The sequence below is a fragment of the Arachis hypogaea genome, chromosome 2, assembly GCF_003086295.3.
Source record: "Arachis hypogaea cultivar Tifrunner chromosome 2, arahy.Tifrunner.gnm2.J5K5, whole genome shotgun sequence".
NCBI lineage: Eukaryota > Viridiplantae > Streptophyta > Magnoliopsida > Fabales > Fabaceae > Arachis > Arachis hypogaea.
In genome coordinates, this window is record NC_092037.1 from 7665165 (window position 1) to 7686152 (window position 20988).

The window sequence follows — 20988 nt, forward strand, 5'->3', positions numbered from 1 at the left end:
TTTGGTTTGAAATAGATCAGATTTAATTTTTTTTTTTTTAAAAAATCAGGTCAGATTTAATTTAAGTAAACCAAAAAAAAAAGTTTACAACAGCTAACTGGTAATTTACCCATGTTTTTAGTTGCCAGACAAATGAAGTGATAGGATGATGAATATGGCCCAATAATAAAGCCTAATACCCAGTCCAAATAGAAAATGGCCCAAGCCTCATAATCCAAAAAATTGAAAGAAGGGAGGAGATGAAGTAAGAAAAGGTGAGAGTGAGAGAGAAGCTCAATACAAAACGACACACATAATCACTAATCAGAGTCTCTATTCTCTTAGCAGCACAGCACAGCACAGCACTTTTCGTTCCCAACTTCTCATAGCCAGAAGCAAAAAACCTGACCTCACCCCAAATCCCTTCTTCACTCTCTTTTCTCCTTGTCTTCTCTCTCTCTCTCTCTCTAACGCGCCCTCACACATTGTTGTTGCCTTCTCTGTTCACTCTTTGATTGATGACCGCCGTCGAATCCCAACCCTCCCTCACCGCCATGGCCCCCACCATCCTCTCCTCCGCAGCTCCCAACCAGATTCGCTTCTTGCTCACCTCCTTGAACGAAGTCAACTTTGACTCCGTTCTCCATCAACTCTCTCAGGTACTCACTCTAACATTCCCGATTCAATTTCCCGCTTTCATCTCTCTTCCTTTTCGTGTTCGCACTTTATTTCTAGGTTTTGCTTTGTTCGTAAACTTAAATTCGAATTTTGCTTACTTCCTTTTCTTGGGTCTCTCTCTCTCTCTAAAGTTTCATGTTTAAATCTCTAGCTATGCTTCAACTTTTTGTGTTCATGATGCGTTGTTGTTCGTGAAGTTTCTTGCTTTTTGATGTGGGGTTGCCAAACAATTATGATTTCGTTTATGGGACTGGGTTAAAATATTGGGTCTATTGCAACTAAATATGCTCTATAGAATTTGTGATGCTGGATCATTTTGGGTTTCTGTTGGTCTGTTTTCTGCATAAATCTTTTTGACATGTTTGCCACATTATAAATGATCACCGTGTTTTTCCTCCATTGCTCGCGTTATTAGTATGCCTAGCTGAAACGCTATTTAACATATGCTATCTTCCTGTGGCACGGATCAGTCATCTAGGGTCTCTTTCACTACTGCCTTTAGTTTTGGTGATTTGGAGAATGAAATGGTTGATTGATGAGCTTACCTGGTAGAAGAGATGATAGGTGTAGCCTTGAGTTAGGTTGCAATGATGAAGTTCCCTTGTTTCATGTTCCTTCTGATAGTTGAAACTTGTAAATGTGACATATTTCATGTGTTCTAGTGTGCGCCATCAATCTTATCTAAAGATGTTCTGCTATTATTCTCTTCACTTTCTTGTGAAAATATTAGGGGAAAACTATGACCTTGGCTTGCCTGAGTAGATTTGTTTCAGGATGTTATATTTTATACTACTTTACATTTTACAATTTACAATTTACATTCATATTTGAGTTTTATCTGCATTGTTTATCAGACATTGATTTGATTTTTGACGCTCACTTTCTTGCACTCACAGTTTGCTGAGTTTGGAACCGTTGGATGCATTTTGCTGCTTCAGACATGCTTTGATCACTTTAATTATGTCAGGAGAGATTTGAAAGATGTGAAGTATGAGCCAATTCTTGGGGCAGTCATAAAGCACCTCCTGGACAAACCAAACTTTAGCACGGTGTTTTCGGAGTCAATGAAGAATATAGACATCAACGAAAACTTCCTAGCAAATTTTTGTAATGGACTACAGTTGTCTTTACTGGAAAAAATTACCATCAGTCTTGCATTATCTGATTCTGAAAATCCTGAAACCAGGTTATCTGGTAAGTAGCATGTTATTTTCTAACTTTGGTTATTGCTTAATGGGTTCCTACATGTATTTCACTTTTCAAATACTGTTGTTGTCTTTTCAAGATGTTAGATTCATGGCCATTTTCTTGTGGTCAAAATTTGCCTTGTTTTTTATTATTATTATCCTCCTCCTCCTCCTCCTCATCATCATCATTGTCATCATTTTAGGCAAGAAATTTTGCATGGCTCAGATTGAGGAATTGCATGCCAATCCTGGTGCTTTGAGTTGCCATGAACAAATTCACAATATTATCATGTTCCTCAAGCAATCAGAGGGTCTCTCCAAGCATGTAGATTCCTTTATGCAGATATTAGCATTGGTGCAGTTCAAGGACACCCCACCTTTTGTTCTGAATCCGCTGCTACCCGATGAGATGCACGAGGCTGAATTTTTGAGGTGATCACCTCATTAATAATTCTTATGTTATAGATGATTCTAGCCTCTAGAAGACAATTCGGGTGTATAGTCATGTTAATTACAGTAGCTGTCTGTATTCTATTTAATATACTTTGACTACCTGCCAATCATTTTCATCACTTATCAATATCAATGATAAGGCTGGGCTTGAAAACTATTTGGAATATTATTTTATGTTCTGCATTATTTATTTAAGCATTTGATTCTGATGTTGCCAACTTGCCATATCTGCTATTGTCTTATAAGTTGCTTGTCTACTGACATCCATTTTCTTCTGCAGGAATATGGAGTTGTTCCATGATTCTGTAGAAAATGATTTTGATGCTATTTTGGCAGACATACAGAAGGAAATGAACATGGGAGATATTGTGAAGGAACTAGGCTATGGGTGCACAGTTGACGTCTCTCAGTGCAAGGAGATCTTGTCACTTTTCTTACCTTTAACTGACAGTGCCCTCTCTAAATTACTTGGTGCTATTGCTCGTACCCATGCAGGGCTGGAGGACAACAAGTGTACATTCTTAACTTTTGGTGCAGCCCTTGGATACAATAACTTGTCTGAGTTGCCACTGCCGAACTCTTGGAACATTGATGTGTTGATAGATACAATCAAGCAGCTTGTGAGTTCTCGTCAATTCACTTAAAAGTTCCATGATTTTCTGAATTTTTAATTCTGTTCTTCAAATTTGAATACACGATTACAGTCCTTACCTTCTCTCTGGTTTCTGATACAGGCACCTCAAACCAACTGGGTACGGGTTATTGAAAATCTTGATCATGAAGGATTTTTCCTTCCTAGTGAAGAAGCATTCTGTTTTCTGATGTCTGTGTATAGACATGCCTGTAAGGTATGGCATCAGAACTACACAGACTTCCCCCTGGTGTTTAATTGATTAACATGCAAATCTTCAGCTCAAAATTCTGACATTTTTGAAATTGAACCTAGCAGGAGCCGTTTCCTCTCCATGCCATCTGTGGATCTGTGTGGAAGAATACTGAGGGTCAGCTATCTTTCCTAAAATATGCTGCATCAGCACCACCGGAAGTGTTTACCTTCGCGCACTCTACAAGGCTGCTGGTCTGATTGCTCTGCCTACACGATTACTGTTTCTTGTTCACATCATCTCCATTTTTTAAAATGTGAAATCATGTTGCAGGCATATAATGATGCGATTAATGGCCTCAAGCTTCAAAATGGACATGCTAATCATGCATGGCTGTGTCTTGACCTTCTGGATGTTCTCTGCCAGCTAGCTGAGAAGGGTCATGCCAGTTATGTTCGGTTGATACTTGATTATCCCCTGAAACACTGTCCTGAAGTCTTGCTTCTAGGGATGGCACACATTAATGTACATTTTTCCTGAATTCATAGTCATTTCTGCTGTTCATCCTTTTGTTCTGTACCTCTTATTATGAAGTTTGCATATGTTGCTCTTGCAGACTGCTTACAACCTCTTCCAACATGAAGTATCTCTAGTTGTTTTCCCCATGATACTAAAGAGTGCTGGAGGTAGTGGAATGATTCAACATCTATGGCATGCTAATCCTAATCTGGTCTTACGAGGGGTTATTGATTCCCAAAACAATGACCTGGACAGTGTTACAAGAATTGTTGACATCTGCCAGGAGCTAAAGGTATTTCTCATGTGAAACGTGGGTTTTTTGGATTGCTATTCAGTCTTAACAAGATTGCTTTCATTTATGATGGTTTTTCTTGTTTTTGTATAAAAAATTGTTTATAATAACCAATCCTCGCTTTTGTTGAGCATCTCTTAATTATATTTGCAGTTTGGCTTCAAACCACTAACCTTTGAAAAGCAAGCTGGAGTTTTTATTGTTATTTGCCGTTCTTAACAGTAGATTATAGTTTTATCTGTTTATTATATACAGATTCTATCATCAGTACTGGAAGTCATTCCCTCCTATTATAGTATAAGATTAGCAGCTGTTGCTTCAAGAAAAGAATTCCTTGACCTTGAGAAGTGGCTGAGTAACAACTTATCTATGTACATGGATGTCTTCTTTGAGGTAATTTTCCTTCCCTCATCCGTTGTCTTTAATAACTAGTACAGTAAAATGTATGCATTCATTTGGTCTTGTTCTTTTTAATTTGAACTCCTGCTGAATTTATTCTAGCAGAAAGGAAAGTAGTTAACACTTATCTTATTTCACAGGAGTGCCTCAAATTCGTAAAAGATATCCATTTTGGTAGATCACAGAGCTTATCTGGTAAATCTTTTCATCAGTCTGGTGCTGTTCTGAATCTTTATGCTGAGACTACTCCTACCTTCTTGAAGGTTATGTACTTCAATCATTTGGTTTCTCTGCTTGTCCCTTCCTTTACCTGCTTTTATGGGATTCGTGTCTAATGATGTTTAATTACAGGTTCTGAAATCTCATACTGACTTTGTTAACTCTAGTCAACTTTCTGAGGAGCTGGAGAGGTTGCAGGTATCTATGATAGATTCAAACCCAAGACTGCAAAATGGTGCGCCTGCAGATTCATCTACCTCTGATGGATATTCGGATGACATTGAACATGAAGCAAACTCGTACTTCCATCAGATGTTTTCTGATCTGTTAACCATCAATGCAATGGTGCAAATGCTTGCCCGGTTCAAGGAATCTTCTGTGAAGAGGTGACATTTTTTAAAGTTTTTATATGCTTGTTATGAATCATGTATGAAGAATGAACAAATGACTATCCATTCTCTTAAATGCTGTTTATTACCCATTCATGCAAATATTATCTGGTCTATAATTAGCTTCTAATGTGCTGGCAATATTGATGTGAATTATCAGGGAGAAATCAATTTTTGATTGCATGATTGGAAACTTGTTTGAGGAGTATAAATTTTTTCCGAAATATCCTGAAAGGCAACTCAAAATTGCTGCAGTTCTCTTTGGTAAGTTTTTCTTTTAGCATTTCGGATGTTGAATGTAACTCATTTCTATTGGCTAGTGCCAAAATGATTGTTTCTATCTTGATGTGTTGTGTTCTGCTAGGAAACTTAAGACCTGGGTTAGTAAATTGCATTGCTTGGTAAATTATATGTCTTTTGATCAACTATGAAATAGTATTTGTTTTTTAAATATTTAATTGGATTTGTCACATATGTCTTGAGCACTTGAGCTTGAAAACCTTGAACAATAATTAAATGAATTTGAGCTCCAGCGAAGGTTATTTATTTATTTACTTTTTAAACTTGCTTTCAAGCCTATTTGGATATTTCCTCATAATTCTAGCTAATCTAAGCTTCTCGATTTTGAGGTAGGGAATGGTTAACTTGTCACCTTTTTTTACCATTATTATTTCTTTTTCAAAATAAAATAATGAAGAAATAAATTATGCTTTTATATTTATTCTGATACTTGTGATGAGAAATAGTATAATTCAATGAATTGTGCCAACTAGAGCTTGATAACAGATTTGGAATTGACCTAAGTGGGTCTTTTGCCAAGCTAAGAGGCTCACCTGTGTAATATAATTTGATTGCAGCAGCCATTTACACCACCATTTAGTTGTTGTTTTTTGTTTTCTTCTGCTTTTTTGTTTTGTTTTGTTTTGTTTTTGTTTTTGTTTTTGTTTTTTTTTTAAATAGATACTATGCAACAATTTCATTCTGTGACTTAGGTTTGTCTAAAATTTATTAGTGGCAATGCCTGGCTTATACTTCCTCTAAGAATTTGTATTTCTATCTTGTTGGGCTATAATGTTTTGTTGTCTGTAGTACTTGACTCTACTCAGTTGTAAAATCTATTGCTATGTTAGAAATCTAAATGTGAAAAACAATCAAGAGGTTTTTTTTTTTCACCATATTGGTGTACATTGCTAAACTAGGTGTTTTGAGTATTTGATTGCTTCAGGTTTCACTTTGCTCAGTTGTTGAAATACATGTTATTTTTTGATTTTCTAGTTCTGTATTTATGTTACATTGTTTCTTAATACATGCCAGGTTCCATCATAAAGCATCACCTTGTGACTCATCTGTCTCTGGGGATTGCTCTTCGATATGTTCTTGATTCGTTACGCAAGCCTGCAGATTCAAAGGTTTGTGGTGTTTACTAGTGGATTTGCTCAAGTCTACATATGATGTTTTATTTGATATTCCATCCATATATTGCAGATGTTTACGTTTGGAAGTCTGGCTTTGGAGCAGTTTGTGGACCGCCTTATTGAGTGGCCTCAGTATTGCAATCACATTCTGCAAATTTCCCATTTGCGCAGCACACATTCAGAAATCGTCACTTTCATTGAACAGGCTCTTGCCAGGATTTCTGCTGGTCATGCAGATGTGGATGGGGTGAACCATGCTTCACTTATTAGTAACCATAATTCTGCACATACTATGTTAGGGCATGTGGAGGTAAAAGTAATCTAATTTCTTCCTTCTATGTTAGGGTATTGGACAATGAAGCTAAAATGGATTTGCATGCAAAATTATGAGCACTGATGTCTTATTTGTGTGAATGTGTTTGTTTTCTTATTATACTTCCCTGTTGGTAGATTGACCTTTTTCTTTATTTTCTCACTATCATACTGAGGTGACGTATCTTTGTTGTGTCCTTGCAGCAGCTCAATGGCTCTGGTGTCATCCAGCCTGGGCAGCAACATATATCACTGCAGCTTCAACAGAGGCGTGATATTCCCTTGGATGATCGTCACAAAGCCTCTGTTGGTTCATCCACTGATGTAAAACCGATCTTATCATCTGTAGGGCAATCTTCAGCAGTTACTCCTGCTGATACTTCTAGTAGTAATAAGGTACTATACTTGTCTCTTGTTTCAGAATTCCGGGCATGATGTGAATGTTACTGTTATGTATATGTGTGTGGTTGTTTGTTTTTCTTGGTATTTTTTCTTTGTTGTTACTGCTAATTTATTTTGTATCTCACTGCAGCTACATAGCACTGGCAGCGCATCGTCGATGTTATCTTCTCCTGGTTTTGTTCGTCCTTCGCGAGGAGCTACTTCAACCAGTATATTTCTGTCCCTTCACTCCCTTGTGAATGATTCTGGTTGATTGGCAATAGATATTGTGCATCTTTCTTCTTTCATTTTCTGAAGATTCACTTTGCTTCTTGGAACTGTCCATTATGTAGGGTTTGGATCAGCCTTGAACATTGAAACTTTGGTTGCAGCTGCTGAGAAAAGAGAAACTCCCATCGAGGTGATCTAGCCATTTACAAGTTGATCACGTTGGTTGCTTTCATGAGATGTGGTCTTATGTGTTCAGCTGTTTAGATTCCTAGTCATTTTACTTATGTTCTACTCATATCCCATTCTAATGTATATAAATGTTAATTTTGTCTTTGTTTGGTTCAATGTAATCCTCTTTTTCTTAATGCATTTAACAGGCTCCAGGGTCAGAGGTTCAGGACAAGATATCATTTATAATTAATAATATATCTACTGCAAATATTGAAGCTAAAGCAAAAGAATTCACCGAAATTTTGAAAGAGCAGTACTATCCATGGTTTGCACAGTATATGGTTATGAAAAGGTTAGTATACTTCATAAAGCATATGATGGGATGCCTAAAAGAGTTGTATCTATTCTGATCAATGTGTATGGATATATTCCACAGAAATGAGTGTAATTGTTTTCAATATGATTAATTGCATTGCTGGAGTTTGAAGTGGACAGTTGGGCACTGCGGTAATAAAATTGAAATATGGGCCACCATTTAAACGTATTTTAGAAGGTCAAAATTTGTTTTAGGTCAATTTTGAGTTCTCATTTTACCGGAGAGCTATCCAGAGTGCCACTAGGGAATAAAATTACCTTCGATATGTAACCGTGCAATATAAAATATTTTATTAATAATGTTAATTTCTTAGATATTTTGAGTCTACTCAATTTGAACTGAATTAAACTGAACTAATAGTGCACAATTGATCTGCCAATCCTGGAAACCACGAGTCTGAATTAAGATGAGTCCACTTCAAGATTTCCTTTTTCATCACTCTCCGGTTCTTAAATTTTATGTAAGAACTGTAGGATAAATGATTTCATTCAGAGATGAATTTTCTATTGGTGTTTTGGTAAAAATCTTCTTATTGTTCTTGTATGTGGTTACATGCCTAACAGTATGGATACAGTAGTCCTCTTGTATTTGTACTTTTGTTTACTTGATCTTATGCCAAACTATCAATTGATACTTTGAATACTGACAGAGCGAGCATTGAGCCAAATTTCCATGACTTGTACCTGAAATTCCTAGATAAAGTCAATTCAAAGGCTTTGAACAAAGAGATTGTGCAGGCAACCTATGAAAATTGCAAGGTTTGTGAATTGTCGTTGTTCCCTGATTGTTTGAAGTGAATATATGTTGAAATTTGAATTAACATCCCGTGTTTGTGTACTCTCAGGTTCTTTTAGGATCTGAGCTCATAAAGTCTAGTTCAGAAGAACGCTCTTTGCTTAAAAATCTGGGAAGCTGGCTTGGAAAGTTAACAATTGGGCGGAATCAGGTTTTGAGGGCTCGTGAAATAGACCCAAAATCTTTGATTATAGAGGTAATTATCATTTTGTGTATACTCCAAGGGCTGATGGTGTTTCAGCTGCTTGTTTGCTGATTTGGTTATCAATATGTTGCGATGTAGGCATATGAGAAGGGGCTGATGATAGCTGTTATCCCATTTACTTCAAAGGTATAGTTTATGATTGTAATAAACTGTTGCGATGGTTTTCTTCCATCTTGTGCTATATCATGATTCAGTAAATGCTGTAGGTCCTTGAACCATGCCAAAGCAGTCTTGCATATCAACCCCCTAATCCTTGGACGATGGGCATTCTGGGATTGCTTGCTGAGATTTATTCAATGCCAAACTTGAAAATGAACCTCAAATTTGACATAGAGGTCATAGTTATTTTATTTCCTTTTCTGGATATTATGGTCATAGTTGCCGCTCTCTTGTACCGATTTATTCATATCCTTGTGCTATACAGGTGTTGTTCAAAAATCTTAGTGTGGATATGAAGGATGTTACGCCAACTTCTCTCCTGAAGGATCGGAAAAGAGAAATTGAAGGAAATCCTGATTTCTCCAATAAAGATGTTGGGGCGTCTCAAGCACAAATGATGTCTGATATAAAATCTAGCCTTATACAGCCAGTAAATCAAGTGGAGTTACCACTTGAAGTTACCAATCCATCTAATACTGGGGCACATCCTCATTTACTCTCTCAGGTTTGTTTTTACATGCTTTTGGGGTTGAATACCTATTTCGTTCCCCCCTCCCAATCTATAAATTGTTTCCCTGAGTGTCTGTTAATGAATTAGTACGCTAGTCCACTTCATATTTCCACTGGAGCCTTGATGGAGGATGAAAAGGTAACACCTCTAGGCTTGTCTGATCAACTTCCATCTGCTCAAGGACTATTACAAGCAACTCCTACGCCTGTACCTTTTTCCCTTAGCCAGGTGTGGAATGTAAAAGTTCTCTGTTATTTCTTCGATTTTTTTTCGGCTTAAGGGATGCTGATTTCAACCAAGTTTATTAACTGTCTTTTGCTTATAGCTCCCATCACAGATACCTAATATTGCAACTCATCTTATTATCAATCAGAAGCTTAGTGGTTTTGGGTTGCAAATGCATTTTCAGAGGTATGTCGCTCTCAATAATTTCCATTGCTTGTTTGAATTTGTATGGCATACTAAGTTTGTTCTGTTATAACAGGGCTGTACCTATTGCAATGGAGAGAGCTATCAAAGAGATAGTATCTAGTATTGTGCAGCGTAGTGTTTCCATAGCTACACAAACAACAAAGGAGCTTGTTTTAAAGGTTGATATTATAACTTTCCCAGATTTTATTCTTACCTGAGGATTCCTAATTTGCTCATCGTCAGCAAATGTTCATATATTTTATAACGTTCATAATTTCTTTTCTAAAATTTTGTTACTATCTATTTAGTGGGAGAAGTGGTGATTGTTGTGAAATTTGATAGCTGAAAGTCATGAAGTAGTATTGTCATCCTTGTTCCTTGCAATCATGTATATTCAAACTGATTTGAAGCTCTTGGTATAACAAAACTGAAAGTATGAGACAGGAAAAGCAGTTGCTCAGTTTGTCTTTTTTTATTTGTGTATTTGTTTATTTTGCAGGATTATGCCATGGAATCAGACGAGACACGCATAGTAAATGCTGCACACCTGATGGTTGCCAGTCTGGCTGGGAGCTTAGCTCATGTTACATGCAAAGTATAGCTCTGAAATCCAACATTCAGTTTTATGCTGTTTGATTGTAGAACATCTAAGCAATGTATTATTATTTAGTATATGTTTCTGTTTAGTCTGCAATTTGTCTTATTTCTCTCTCTTCTAGGAACCTTTAAGGGCATCAATATCAAGTCAACTAAGAATTTCACTTCAGAATTTAAATATTGCAAATGAAATTTTGGAGCAAGCTGTGCAACTTGTCACCAATGATAATCTTGATCTTGGTTGTGCAGTCATTGAGCAGGCTGCTACTGATAAGGTTAGATATACTGAAAGTTTGTGATAGTTGTCTTGTGGTTATGGTTAGTGTGGCAATGCTGTGGTCTGGAGAAGGTTATTATTTGTCTTGCTTATTTGTAGCTCTAACACTTTATTTAGAGGCATTTACATGTTAAGGACTTAAGGTTGATGTGGTTTTAACACATACTAATGGACTAATGATATGCATGAACAAATTTTATCACTAATGTGTCAAGCTTTTTGTTCTGTAGTAGAGACTATTTGGACTGCCTTACCTTATTCTTTTCTATATGTACTTATATAATTAGTTTTAGAAATCTACTAGCCAGGGTGAAACAAAAAGTTTTGCTTAATGCCAACAAGATTTCTTGTTTGAATGTGTAAAGAATTGTGTTAGTGACTTGGGTATCATGTGATGCCCCAAGCAACATGGAGTAGTATGGGATGCTCAACGTTGTATTTACCTTGATAGCTAGCTTTTAAGGTGTGATTCCCTACTTTCTTTGGGTATGTAACATTTTTCAAACTAAAATAATCATAAGGGTGATAAACTGTGAAGAATAAGAGATTTGCAGTTCTTATGAACTGTGTAGATAATGTTTCTCCCATTGTATTCCATCTGCTTTGGGTACTATCTGGGGTTTTCTTTTCTATAATGCTGATAATATTTGTTAAGTATTTGCAACTTCTAATTTGTAGATTTTTTCCAGTGTATGTTTATAGATTTGATTAAAACGTTTGATGTTAGTAATAGGCATTACTAGCAGCAACCACCAAGATTGGACTCTCGTTCCTTTTTGAAATTTCATTGAATCTCAGAAATAATAGTATAGGAATTTTTTCTTCAGAAGTATCATCTGTTTAACTCAACATTTATATCTCTTTACTCTTTTGTAGGCAATAACCACCATTGATACAGAAATTAATCAACAACTTTCTATGAGAAGGAAGCATCGAGAAGGTATGGGTTCCACATTTTTTGATACAAACTTGTACACACAAAGTTCTATGGGTGTTGTGCCAGAGCCTCTTCGACCCAAGCCTGGTCAGTTGTCCCTCTCGCAGCAGCGCGTCTATGAGGTATTTAAATGGTTCTTTTCACTGTTACTTCTAATTATTTTGGAAACACTGCATGGTAAAATTGCTGCTTATGTGTATTAGGACTTCGTTCGGCTTCCCTGGCAAAATCAGTCAAGTCAGAGCTCACATTCTATGTCATCTGGTCTTTCGGTTCAATCTGGAAATGCTGGTCTCGCTGGCACTAATGGTTCTGTATCAGGACAAATTAACCCTGGTTACTCTGTAAGCTCCAGCTATGAAGGAGGGGTGTCACGACCAGTAGAAGATATGTCGGAATCTAATTTGGCTCAACACTTCAGGTACTGCTTTTTTATTCACTATTTTATCGTTTTATTTCTGTGACATTCTGTTATTCTTTATTGTATTCACTGTCTGCATTTAACGCCTCGGTGCTTCCTCAATTCACATTAGAGCTGCTGACAGTGTTTCCCAGCACAGTTTGGAGAAAGAATCAGTTGCCTCATTTCCTTCAACTGCTTCCACACCTGAGTTGCACACTGTTGATACTTCTGATGCTATGAAAGTGAGAATTATTCACGAGCATTATAACTTCATATGCTTCATATGTGTCGCAATGGTGTCTAACTGTGCGTCTGTACTCTTTTGCAAGGAATCTGGAGCTTCACAGCCACTAGTTTCATCAAGTGCCGTAGAGCGTCTTGGAAGTAGTTTCTTGGAGCCCACTATTTCTACAAGGGAAGCCTTGGATAAATACCAAATGGTTGCACAAAAGGTAGTTCTCAACCTTTCTGGTTTCTTGATATTTTCTCTGTATATCCTATTACTGGTCAAATTATATTCAAAACAGGATCCTTCATAGCATGAATCGTTGATTTAGTTCATTTGTTTCGAGTATTATCAATCCAGTTTGTTTAGGACACTTATTTGAGTCTTCATTTTGTTGATTTTTTTAGTTGGAGGCTTTGGTTAATAATGATGCCAAGGAAGCAGAAATACAGGTATGTCATGGTTCAGTTTAGGTTCTTTTCTATAGTATACAGCTCTTCTGTTATCCAAATTAGTATATTTATCTTTACTGCTGTTCTCATTTTCATACTTTGATAATTTCTTTCTCCTCATCTAAATATCTGTTTTGTGTATTGTGATTAGGGGGTCATATCCGAGGTTCCTGAGATCATACTCAGATGTGTTAGTCGAGATGAGGCAGCTTTAGCTGTAGCGCAGAAGGTACACTTTCTTCTGCAGGAAATTTAATGATCACTGAATTTTTGTCGTAACTTGGTTGCTTTAGTAGATCCTTTTCTTGTTGCTTCTGGGTTTTTTTTTTTTGCCCTGTACCTTATACTCAGGTTCAGTTAGGACGCAGGTTGGTTTACTAGGTATCTTGTAAAAATCACGGTCATTACTTTTGTAACTAGGTATTCAAGGGCCTTTATGACAATGTATCCAACAACACTCATGTTGGTGCTCATCTTGCAATCCTGACTGCCATTCGTGATGTTTGCAAGCTTGCCGTTAAGGAGCTTACCAGCTGGGTATGTTTTTCACTCTTACTTGAATGAAGTTATGTCATTATTACCATTTTTTTTGGCAGTAGTTCCTTTTTTCCTTATGTAATTTACTCTATCTACCTATAGCATTGCTGAATGTTGCATATTCTGATGTTGAATTCCCTTTATTATTATTAATGATTTGGGTGTCTTCCATCTACTAAGATAATTCTGATGATGTTAGAGTTTTTCCAAGTGCAAAAACCACTAATGTTATGTACCTGTTTGAGACAGTGATATGTTATTTTGTAATGTAAATTATCAATAAAATTGATCAAAGAGCTTGCCATTAGCTAAATTTACATCTAAAATAGATGTGGTTAACTACTAACTAATCCTCCATGAGTGACATTTAAATACAAGTTATGTTGGTGTTCTGTTTATAACTAGTGTGTTATTGAATACTTGTTACAGGTAATTTACTCAGAAGAAGAAAGGAAATTCAACAAAGATATTACTGTAGGCCTGATCCGCAGTGAACTGCTAAATCTTACCGAGTACAATGTTCATATGGCAAAGCTCATTGATGGGGGAAGAAACAGTATGTCAAAAGAATGTACCTTCTAATCGTTTTCCCTTTTTATATTGTTATACTCATGCAACTCCACTGGATTAATGTGCAGAGGCTGCTACGGAGTTTTCTATTTCTCTTCTTCAAATGCTGGTTGTTGAGGAATCGAAAGTTATTTCAGAACTTCACAATCTTGTTGATGCTTTGGCAAAGGTTTGTATCTGTCCACGAGTGTCTGCATTTTTTACTCTGCCCCGTCTTTACCAAATATCTTTTATTTCAGCTTGCTTCAAAGCCTGGATCCCCTGAATCGTTGCAACAGCTGATCGAGATGATCAAGAACCCTTCTGTTAATCCTGCTAGTCTATCTGTTAGTGTTCCTGCAAAGGAGGATAAGGCAAGACAATCAAGGGACAATAAGGTCATACATAGGATACTAGGTTCAGCTGTTATTGTTGTTTTACACTCATAGTTTTTGTTCTGCTCCAACTCTGACTGAATCTATTTGTTAAAAACAGGGTCCTGGGATGCTGGCACCAAACCGGGAAGAAGTAAACATTGTAGAGTCTGTTGAACCAGATCCTGCTGGATTCCGTGAGCAGGTATCTTTACTGTGAGATTGCTAGATAAATTCATACTTTGTTGTGTGGCTATTTGCATACATTGTCAGATACTGACTGTAATTCTGTATTTATTGCCTATGGTATATTTTAATTATGTCTAGTGTGTTTCAACTTCTCGTTAAGTGGGAATTGGGAATACAATACATTATTGGAAACTTCCAATCATTACTTATTATCCACATGTGTTGTAGGTTTCCATGTTGTTTACAGAATGGTATCGGATATGTGAACTCCCTCCTCCGAATGATACAGCTTCTACTCACTTCATCTTACAATTACATCAAAATGGTCTCCTTAAGGGGGATGATGTAACAGATCGCTTCTTCCGGCTATTGATGGTAGTGTGTTTTCTCTCAGATACAGGTCACACTTTCCTATTAATGGCCAGGGTTATCAATAAAACTTTTTCTTTCCTCCCTTTTTTCCTCCAGGAACTAGTTGTTACACATTGCTTAAACAGTGAGGTGATTAATTCTGGGGCATTGCAATCTTCTCAACAGCTGCCAGCAATGTCATTTATTGCAATTGATATTTATGCCAAGCTTGTCTTCTCAATATTGAAGGTCCACTGTGCCATTTTATTTTCTTTTGGTTCGGGTATTTCTTTAGCTTTTCTCTAATTTGTTATTTGTTTGAACAGGGATCAAACAAGTCCTTTCTTCTTTCTAAGGTCTGTAGGCAAACTTCATTTCTCTCCTCTGTTGTCTTTATGAATTCTGTAATGATATTCTAATATGTATTACTCTCTGACAGATTCTTGCGGTGACTATTCGGTTGATTCTAAAAGATGCAGAAGAGAAGAAGGCCTCTTTTAATCCAAGACCGTATTTCAGATTGTTCATTAATTTGCTTCTAGATCTTGGTTCACTTGAACCTGTTACTGATGGTGCAAATCTCCAGGTATTTGTCACTTTTAAACGTTTCCTATTAGTTTCTATGTTGAAGTTGTTTTAATTTGTGTTTGGTCTTCTGCATTTGCCATAACCTGTTACTGAAGTTATTGAGAAAGCTATGGGTAGGCAACCAGCTCTCATCAAATGATTCATTACATTGAGTTGATTCATTACACATTTCATTTAGATGATTTATCAAATAATAGTGGTTTGGATGGATTTGTGCATTCAAATCACAATACCACTATTTAAAACTGTTTTATGGGAGAGATTCAAATGAAATGATATCTAGATTGGTAAACTGAATAAAATTAAGCTCATTAATTTGTTTATTAGATAAAGGGACAATAAGTAAACATTTTGCTCGAACATAACGAACAAAAAGCGTCTTTTGTTAATATGAAAAATTATTAACAGTAAAAGGAGTTATGTATGGGTGGTAGGTTTGTATATATTAAACTGTTTATGATGGTTGATATTCACATAGTTAAAAATCTTCAGCAAAGGTTTGTATATATTAAACTGTTTATGATGGTTGTTTGTTTAGAAATTGTGGGTTTTTTTAACTCTGTTATATTATTCATTCCCAATGATACTGTCCAAGAAATGAAGACACTTGTGTGCTTGACTAATATTTTTCATATTTTTGCAGATTTTGATTGCTTTTGCCAATACTTTTCATGCTTTGCAGCCCCTCAAGGTTCCTGCTTTCAGGTGAGCCTAAGAATGCTGTTTTCCTGACTTGTTTGACGATATAATTGTAGTAATGAAATAGTATCTATTCATATGCTTGTAACTCCACATGATCTGTTGTGGTGGAATGGCTATTTTTCTGGGTTGAGACTTCCTGTTTGTAAAAAACCGATGATATTTATTTGTGTTAATTTTTTCTTCTGGTTCATTTTATTGAATCTTCCACCAATAGAAGACACACCAGTATCTCTTAAAGGTTGTGTACACCAAAAATGAATTTATTTTCCTGATAACATCTTTCCCACCTGTTGTTAAATTGCTTTATAATTATTTACTGGATTTGTGGAAATGTTTTTTCAGTTTTGCTTGGCTTGAGTTGATAAGTCACAGGAGCTTTATGCCAAAAATGCTGACTGGTAATGGTCAAAAAGGTTGGCCTTATATCCAAAGGTTGCTTGTTGATCTCTTCCAATTTATGGAGCCTTTTCTGAGACATGCTGAACTCGGAGATCCGGTTTGTTTTTGTATTCATCACTATTTTTTACCTTATATAGACGGAGACTAGCAATGTTTCTGACATGCTGACTGGTTCTGGTCAGGTTCGTTTTCTCTATAAAGGCACTCTTAGGGTGCTATTGGTGCTACTTCATGACTTCCCTGAGTTCCTATGTGACTTTCACTTTACCTTCTGTGATGTTATTCCGCCAAGTTGCATACAGATGCGGAATATTGTTCTGAGTGCTTTTCCGCGGAGTATGAGGTTGCCAGATCCATCCACCCCCAATTTGAAGGTCTTATAATCTCAGATATATATATATATATATATATATATATATTATATATATATATATGTTATTATTATTATTATTTTTTCCCTGGAACGTTTTGGTGACCTGCTTCTTTGCAGATTGATTTGCTTCAAGAAATTACTCAATCCCCAAGGATTCTTTCGGAGGTCGATGCTGCTATTAAAGCAAAGCAGATTAAGGCTGATGTGGATGAATACCTTAAGGTTTGTTACCATATAATTTGGAAATGATCATGAAAATTAATTATTTTATACACATTAAATTTTTCCAAATTTTAGATAATGAATTTTAAAATTAATTATTTATTAGTTCTATGGAGACCCGGGTCTTCTACGGAAACTTTTATCCCTATGACCTTTTTATAAAAGTAGTTTGATTCTATAAATCTTGTGCCATAATTTATAATATTTATAATATTAGGACAAAGTCGACACAGTTTTAAAAGATTTATATTCCCGTAATACGGTAAAAAACATTAGTTTGTGAATTGGGCTTTTTTTTTTTGTTTTGGGGGTGGGGGGGGGGTAAGCTTCACTTGCATTTATTTTTTTTAACTCTTCAATCTTTTTTCTGCAGACAAGACAGCAAAATTCTCCATTTTTGTCTGAGCTGAAGGACAAGATGCTCCTTTCACCTAATGAAGCTGCTTCTGCCGGGACACGTTACAATGTGCCATTGATCAACTCACTTGTGTTGCATGTTGGAATGCAGGTATTGTAAATTTGAAACTTGCACATTTATATATACCTCTTCATTTGAGTCGATAATCACGAAATAGTTATTATGGTCTTCCAGGCAATCCAACAACTTCAGGGACGATCTCCCCATGCTCAATCTGCGTCACCTGGTTTCCCCTTGGCTGTATTTTCTGTTGGTGCTGCATTGGATATTTTCCAGACACTAATTGTGGAATTGGACACTGAAGGGCGCTATCTTTTCTTAAATGCCGTTGCCAACCAACTACGCTACCCTAACACACACACCCACTACTTCTCCTTCATCCTTCTGTACTTGTTTGCGGAATCAAACCAGGTTCGTGTTTCTTACGGTCTACCGCAATACTGTTTTTTTCTAGATATAACATGAGTTTTATTAACTTGGACCTTTATATTCCGCTGCAGGAAATCATCCAAGAACAAATTACTAGAGTATTGTTAGAACGGCTGATCGTTAATCGTCCTCATCCTTGGGGACTGCTCATCACTTTCATTGAGCTGATCAAGGTATTATGTTCGATTTGTGGTTGTTTTTTATTCAAGCATGTCATTAGTAGCTTGCAACCAACGCTAAACTGTTTTCGTATTTTTACCAGAACCCGAGGTATAACTTCTGGAACCGGTCCTTCATAAGATGCGCACCAGAGATTGAGAAACTTTTTGAGTCCGTCTCTAGGTCCTGCGGCGGTCCAAAACCAGTGGATGAGAGTATGGTCTCCGGTTGGGTTTAACTCCATAAATTGGAATAGATTAGATTAGATGGCTTTGCTGCTGCTTAGTTGTGTGTAGGCTAATCATTTTTTGCAATTAAGTACATGTTGATATTGGTGTCGATCAAAATATACAAATTGTACTCTCTGTAGATTCCTGGTATTTTAAATGATCATGTTGAAAAATTTTCAGCTTTCTGACAGGAGTTTTACATGTTACAAACTTATATATGCTTGCATCATCTTAAATTAGACTGTAATTACATCAAAACATTCCGCAATTGAGCACATTTTATGTGACAAAAAATCGTAAAACCAATGTATTACAGACAAGGCTCACATAACTGCACTGAATTGTGTTTTAACTTTTAAGATCACATGAAAGAAAATGGAGACGGCACTGAATTGTGTTTAAGATCATATAATGAACTAAGTTGAACGATTTACAGTGAACTGAGCAACAGAGTTGCATTTATAAAGGTAGGAAGATGCAATATTGCAAATCTAGCAAAGCCCCCATGACCTCTCTGTTTGGGTTCTTTTCTGATTCTCTGATAATTGAAGCTGTTGAAACTTCTTCATTGTCGACCATCTCAGATTCAACTTCTGCTTCTCTGCCTTTTCCCTCACCGAGCATATTTTCTTTTGTGTTTTTGCGGAAGCCACCAATTGCTTTTTCTCCAGCTTGTTCTGCAATAACAGTATATGATTAATCAAAATAAGACTCCAGAAGAAATCATTATAAACAAATGCTTTTGCTTATTTGCTATGTTCCTTTAACCTTACTAACCCTAAACATATGACATGGGTAAAGGTACCTGAATCTTATCCATGTGGTCCATGGCCTTCCTAGTTTGCTGTAATTCCCAGTTGTTGATTGCCTCTTCCTTGCGCCTCAAGGTTTGCATAATCTGAGCATGCTTGGCCTTGTTGCGTGCACGTCTTTCGAGCTGATGTTTGTTGGTGAGGCCATATTCACGGCGAGTCAAGAGCCTTGCGCGCTCGTTGTCAGATTTAAAGGGTGGTGGGTGGTATATGCAAGATGAGAGGTGGGTCTGGTTGACGGGACTCTCTTCTCTGATGGATGGCAATGCTATGTTGTGAAGTTCATTCTCGGGAGCAGACAGAAAGTCCTTGCATATTACTGAGATTCTCATCATATCATCATCATCTTCTTCTTCTTCATCTTCTTTTGTTCGATCTCCTACTGTGTACAACTCACTATTGGCCTTGCAGAACTTATTGGCGTGTTCCAACCATTCGTCAATGTCAGAGAAGTAATTATTCATATTGGAGCATTCATTATTGTAGCAGCTCCTCTCACTCTCATCACATTCCGAAGCCAACTACATAAACTCATTGGATTCAATTCGTGTTAATAATTCAGTTAATTATATTCCTGCGATCTTTCATCTTTGAATTCAAGAACGATCTCGTAACTAAAAAGAACCAATAGAGGACAATAATAATAATAACAATAATAAGGAATTGGTTTCTTGAAGGAAGAAAAGAACAAACCTGTTTTCTTGGGGAGGAGAATTCAGTGGCGTAGAGAGAGTGAGGAGTGTGTTTGAAGTGGCGGGGACCGATGAGTGGAGCGGTGTTGCGGGTGGCGGTAGTGGTGGTGATGGTGGAAGCGTAGCTGCAAAAGGGAGAGGGAGTTTGTGGGTCCCCCAACAATGGAGTTGTAGCATGAATATTCAACGCTGATCCTTGGCGTCTTCTCGATGATGGCTGCAAAATATTAATGCCTCTGTTACCACCCATCCTCCTCTCGAATCTTCTGAAGGTTCTTGCTACTGCCAAAGAAGATGACGTATAACACGAACGTGAATGTGAAGGTGAAGAAGATGATGATGATGATGCATATTCTTGCATGGTTGACGTTGACATGCTAATGCTAGTTTCTTCTTGTTTCGTTGGCTTCAATTCCTTTCCTTACTCTTCTTGCATCTCTCTCACTCTCTCTCTCTCAACCAAACCAAATTAAAGAAGGTGAGTATTAGTGAGGAAGGCGTAATTGTTTGATTTACCCTTGCACGATGTGTAGGCCACATCTTGTATTATTATACATTTTTTTGGTCTTTTCACATCATTTATTCAAATAAAGGGAACCCTCAAATAATCAAATAGTAGAGGTCGTTATTTATAGATTCCAACTGATACGATATATTGTGTTGATATTACTCAATGTGCATGGAGATTCTAAATGAAAGGCAGTATGCATACAAGTTTTGATTATATATTAGTGCATGCTGTGCTTCCTATCATAATGGTTATACAATGTTGATAATTATTAAAAAGTATTGCTAAAATTAAAATAATATATTTTTTAATTTAAAAAATAAAAATAAAAAATATTGTAAAATATAAAAAATATTATCTTAATTTTGTATTATTTTTAAATAAAAAATGTTAAAAGATTATTAGAATTTATTATTTTTGGTTATCATTTTTAGTCATAAACTTAATTTTTTTATTTTAATAATCTAACAATATATTTTAATCCATATTTTTAAATATTAATGACTAAAAACAATAAATTCTGATCATTCTCTAGTATTGGTCTTTAAATATTATCAAAGTTATATAGTTATAACTATCATAATGATAACCACCAATCACAGTACACTATCATATTGTGTTTTGATTTGATTGATGATTGTTCATGTTGTTCAAAAAA

General features: G+C 36.3%; 2 protein-coding genes across 6 annotated transcripts; one reads left to right on the forward strand and one right to left on the reverse strand.

Moving 5' to 3' along the window:
• The first annotated feature begins 202 nt into the window (after nt 1-202).
• On the forward strand, nt 203-18503 carry LOC112735653 (uncharacterized). Of its 5 annotated transcripts, none has more exons than XM_072213934.1 (51): nt 203-638; nt 1554-1851; nt 2048-2276; nt 2578-2917; nt 3032-3145; nt 3247-3375; nt 3455-3646; nt 3738-3932; nt 4188-4325; nt 4472-4594; nt 4683-4936; nt 5100-5203; nt 6254-6348; nt 6425-6664; nt 6871-7062; nt 7199-7277; nt 7401-7468; nt 7656-7801; nt 8475-8583; nt 8670-8816; nt 8904-8951; nt 9032-9160; nt 9250-9489; nt 9583-9723; nt 9821-9906; nt 9980-10085; nt 10406-10501; nt 10626-10778; nt 11657-11839; nt 11921-12138; nt 12263-12362; nt 12450-12572; nt 12754-12798; nt 12950-13027; nt 13219-13335; nt 13765-13891; nt 13974-14074; nt 14145-14282; nt 14380-14463; nt 14676-14822; nt 14916-15047; nt 15125-15154; nt 15238-15384; nt 16030-16091; nt 16431-16584; nt 16670-16861; nt 16978-17082; nt 17456-17590; nt 17675-17911; nt 18001-18102; nt 18192-18503. In XM_072213934.1, the coding sequence occupies exons 1-51, from the start codon at nt 498-500 to the stop codon at nt 18324-18326; spliced, it is 7224 nt and encodes a 2407-aa protein (XP_072070035.1). In that variant the 5' UTR covers nt 203-497; the 3' UTR covers nt 18327-18503. The 5 variants fall into 5 exon arrangements, with proteins under 5 accessions (XP_072070035.1, XP_072070029.1, XP_072070039.1 ...); XM_072213928.1 differs by having other exon boundaries at nt 269-638; nt 12251-12362; XM_072213938.1 differs by having other exon boundaries at nt 269-638; nt 12278-12362.
• A 44-nt stretch (nt 18504-18547) lies between these two features.
• On the reverse strand, nt 18548-20306 carry LOC112735661 (uncharacterized). Its single transcript, XM_025785191.3, has 3 exons — nt 19824-20306; nt 19124-19651; nt 18548-18995 (listed from the first exon to the last, which is right to left on the reverse strand). The coding sequence occupies exons 1-3, from the start codon at nt 20196-20198 to the stop codon at nt 18810-18812; spliced, it is 1089 nt and encodes a 362-aa protein (XP_025640976.1). The 5' UTR covers nt 20199-20306; the 3' UTR covers nt 18548-18809.
• Nucleotides 20307-20988: the final 682 nt, after the last annotated feature.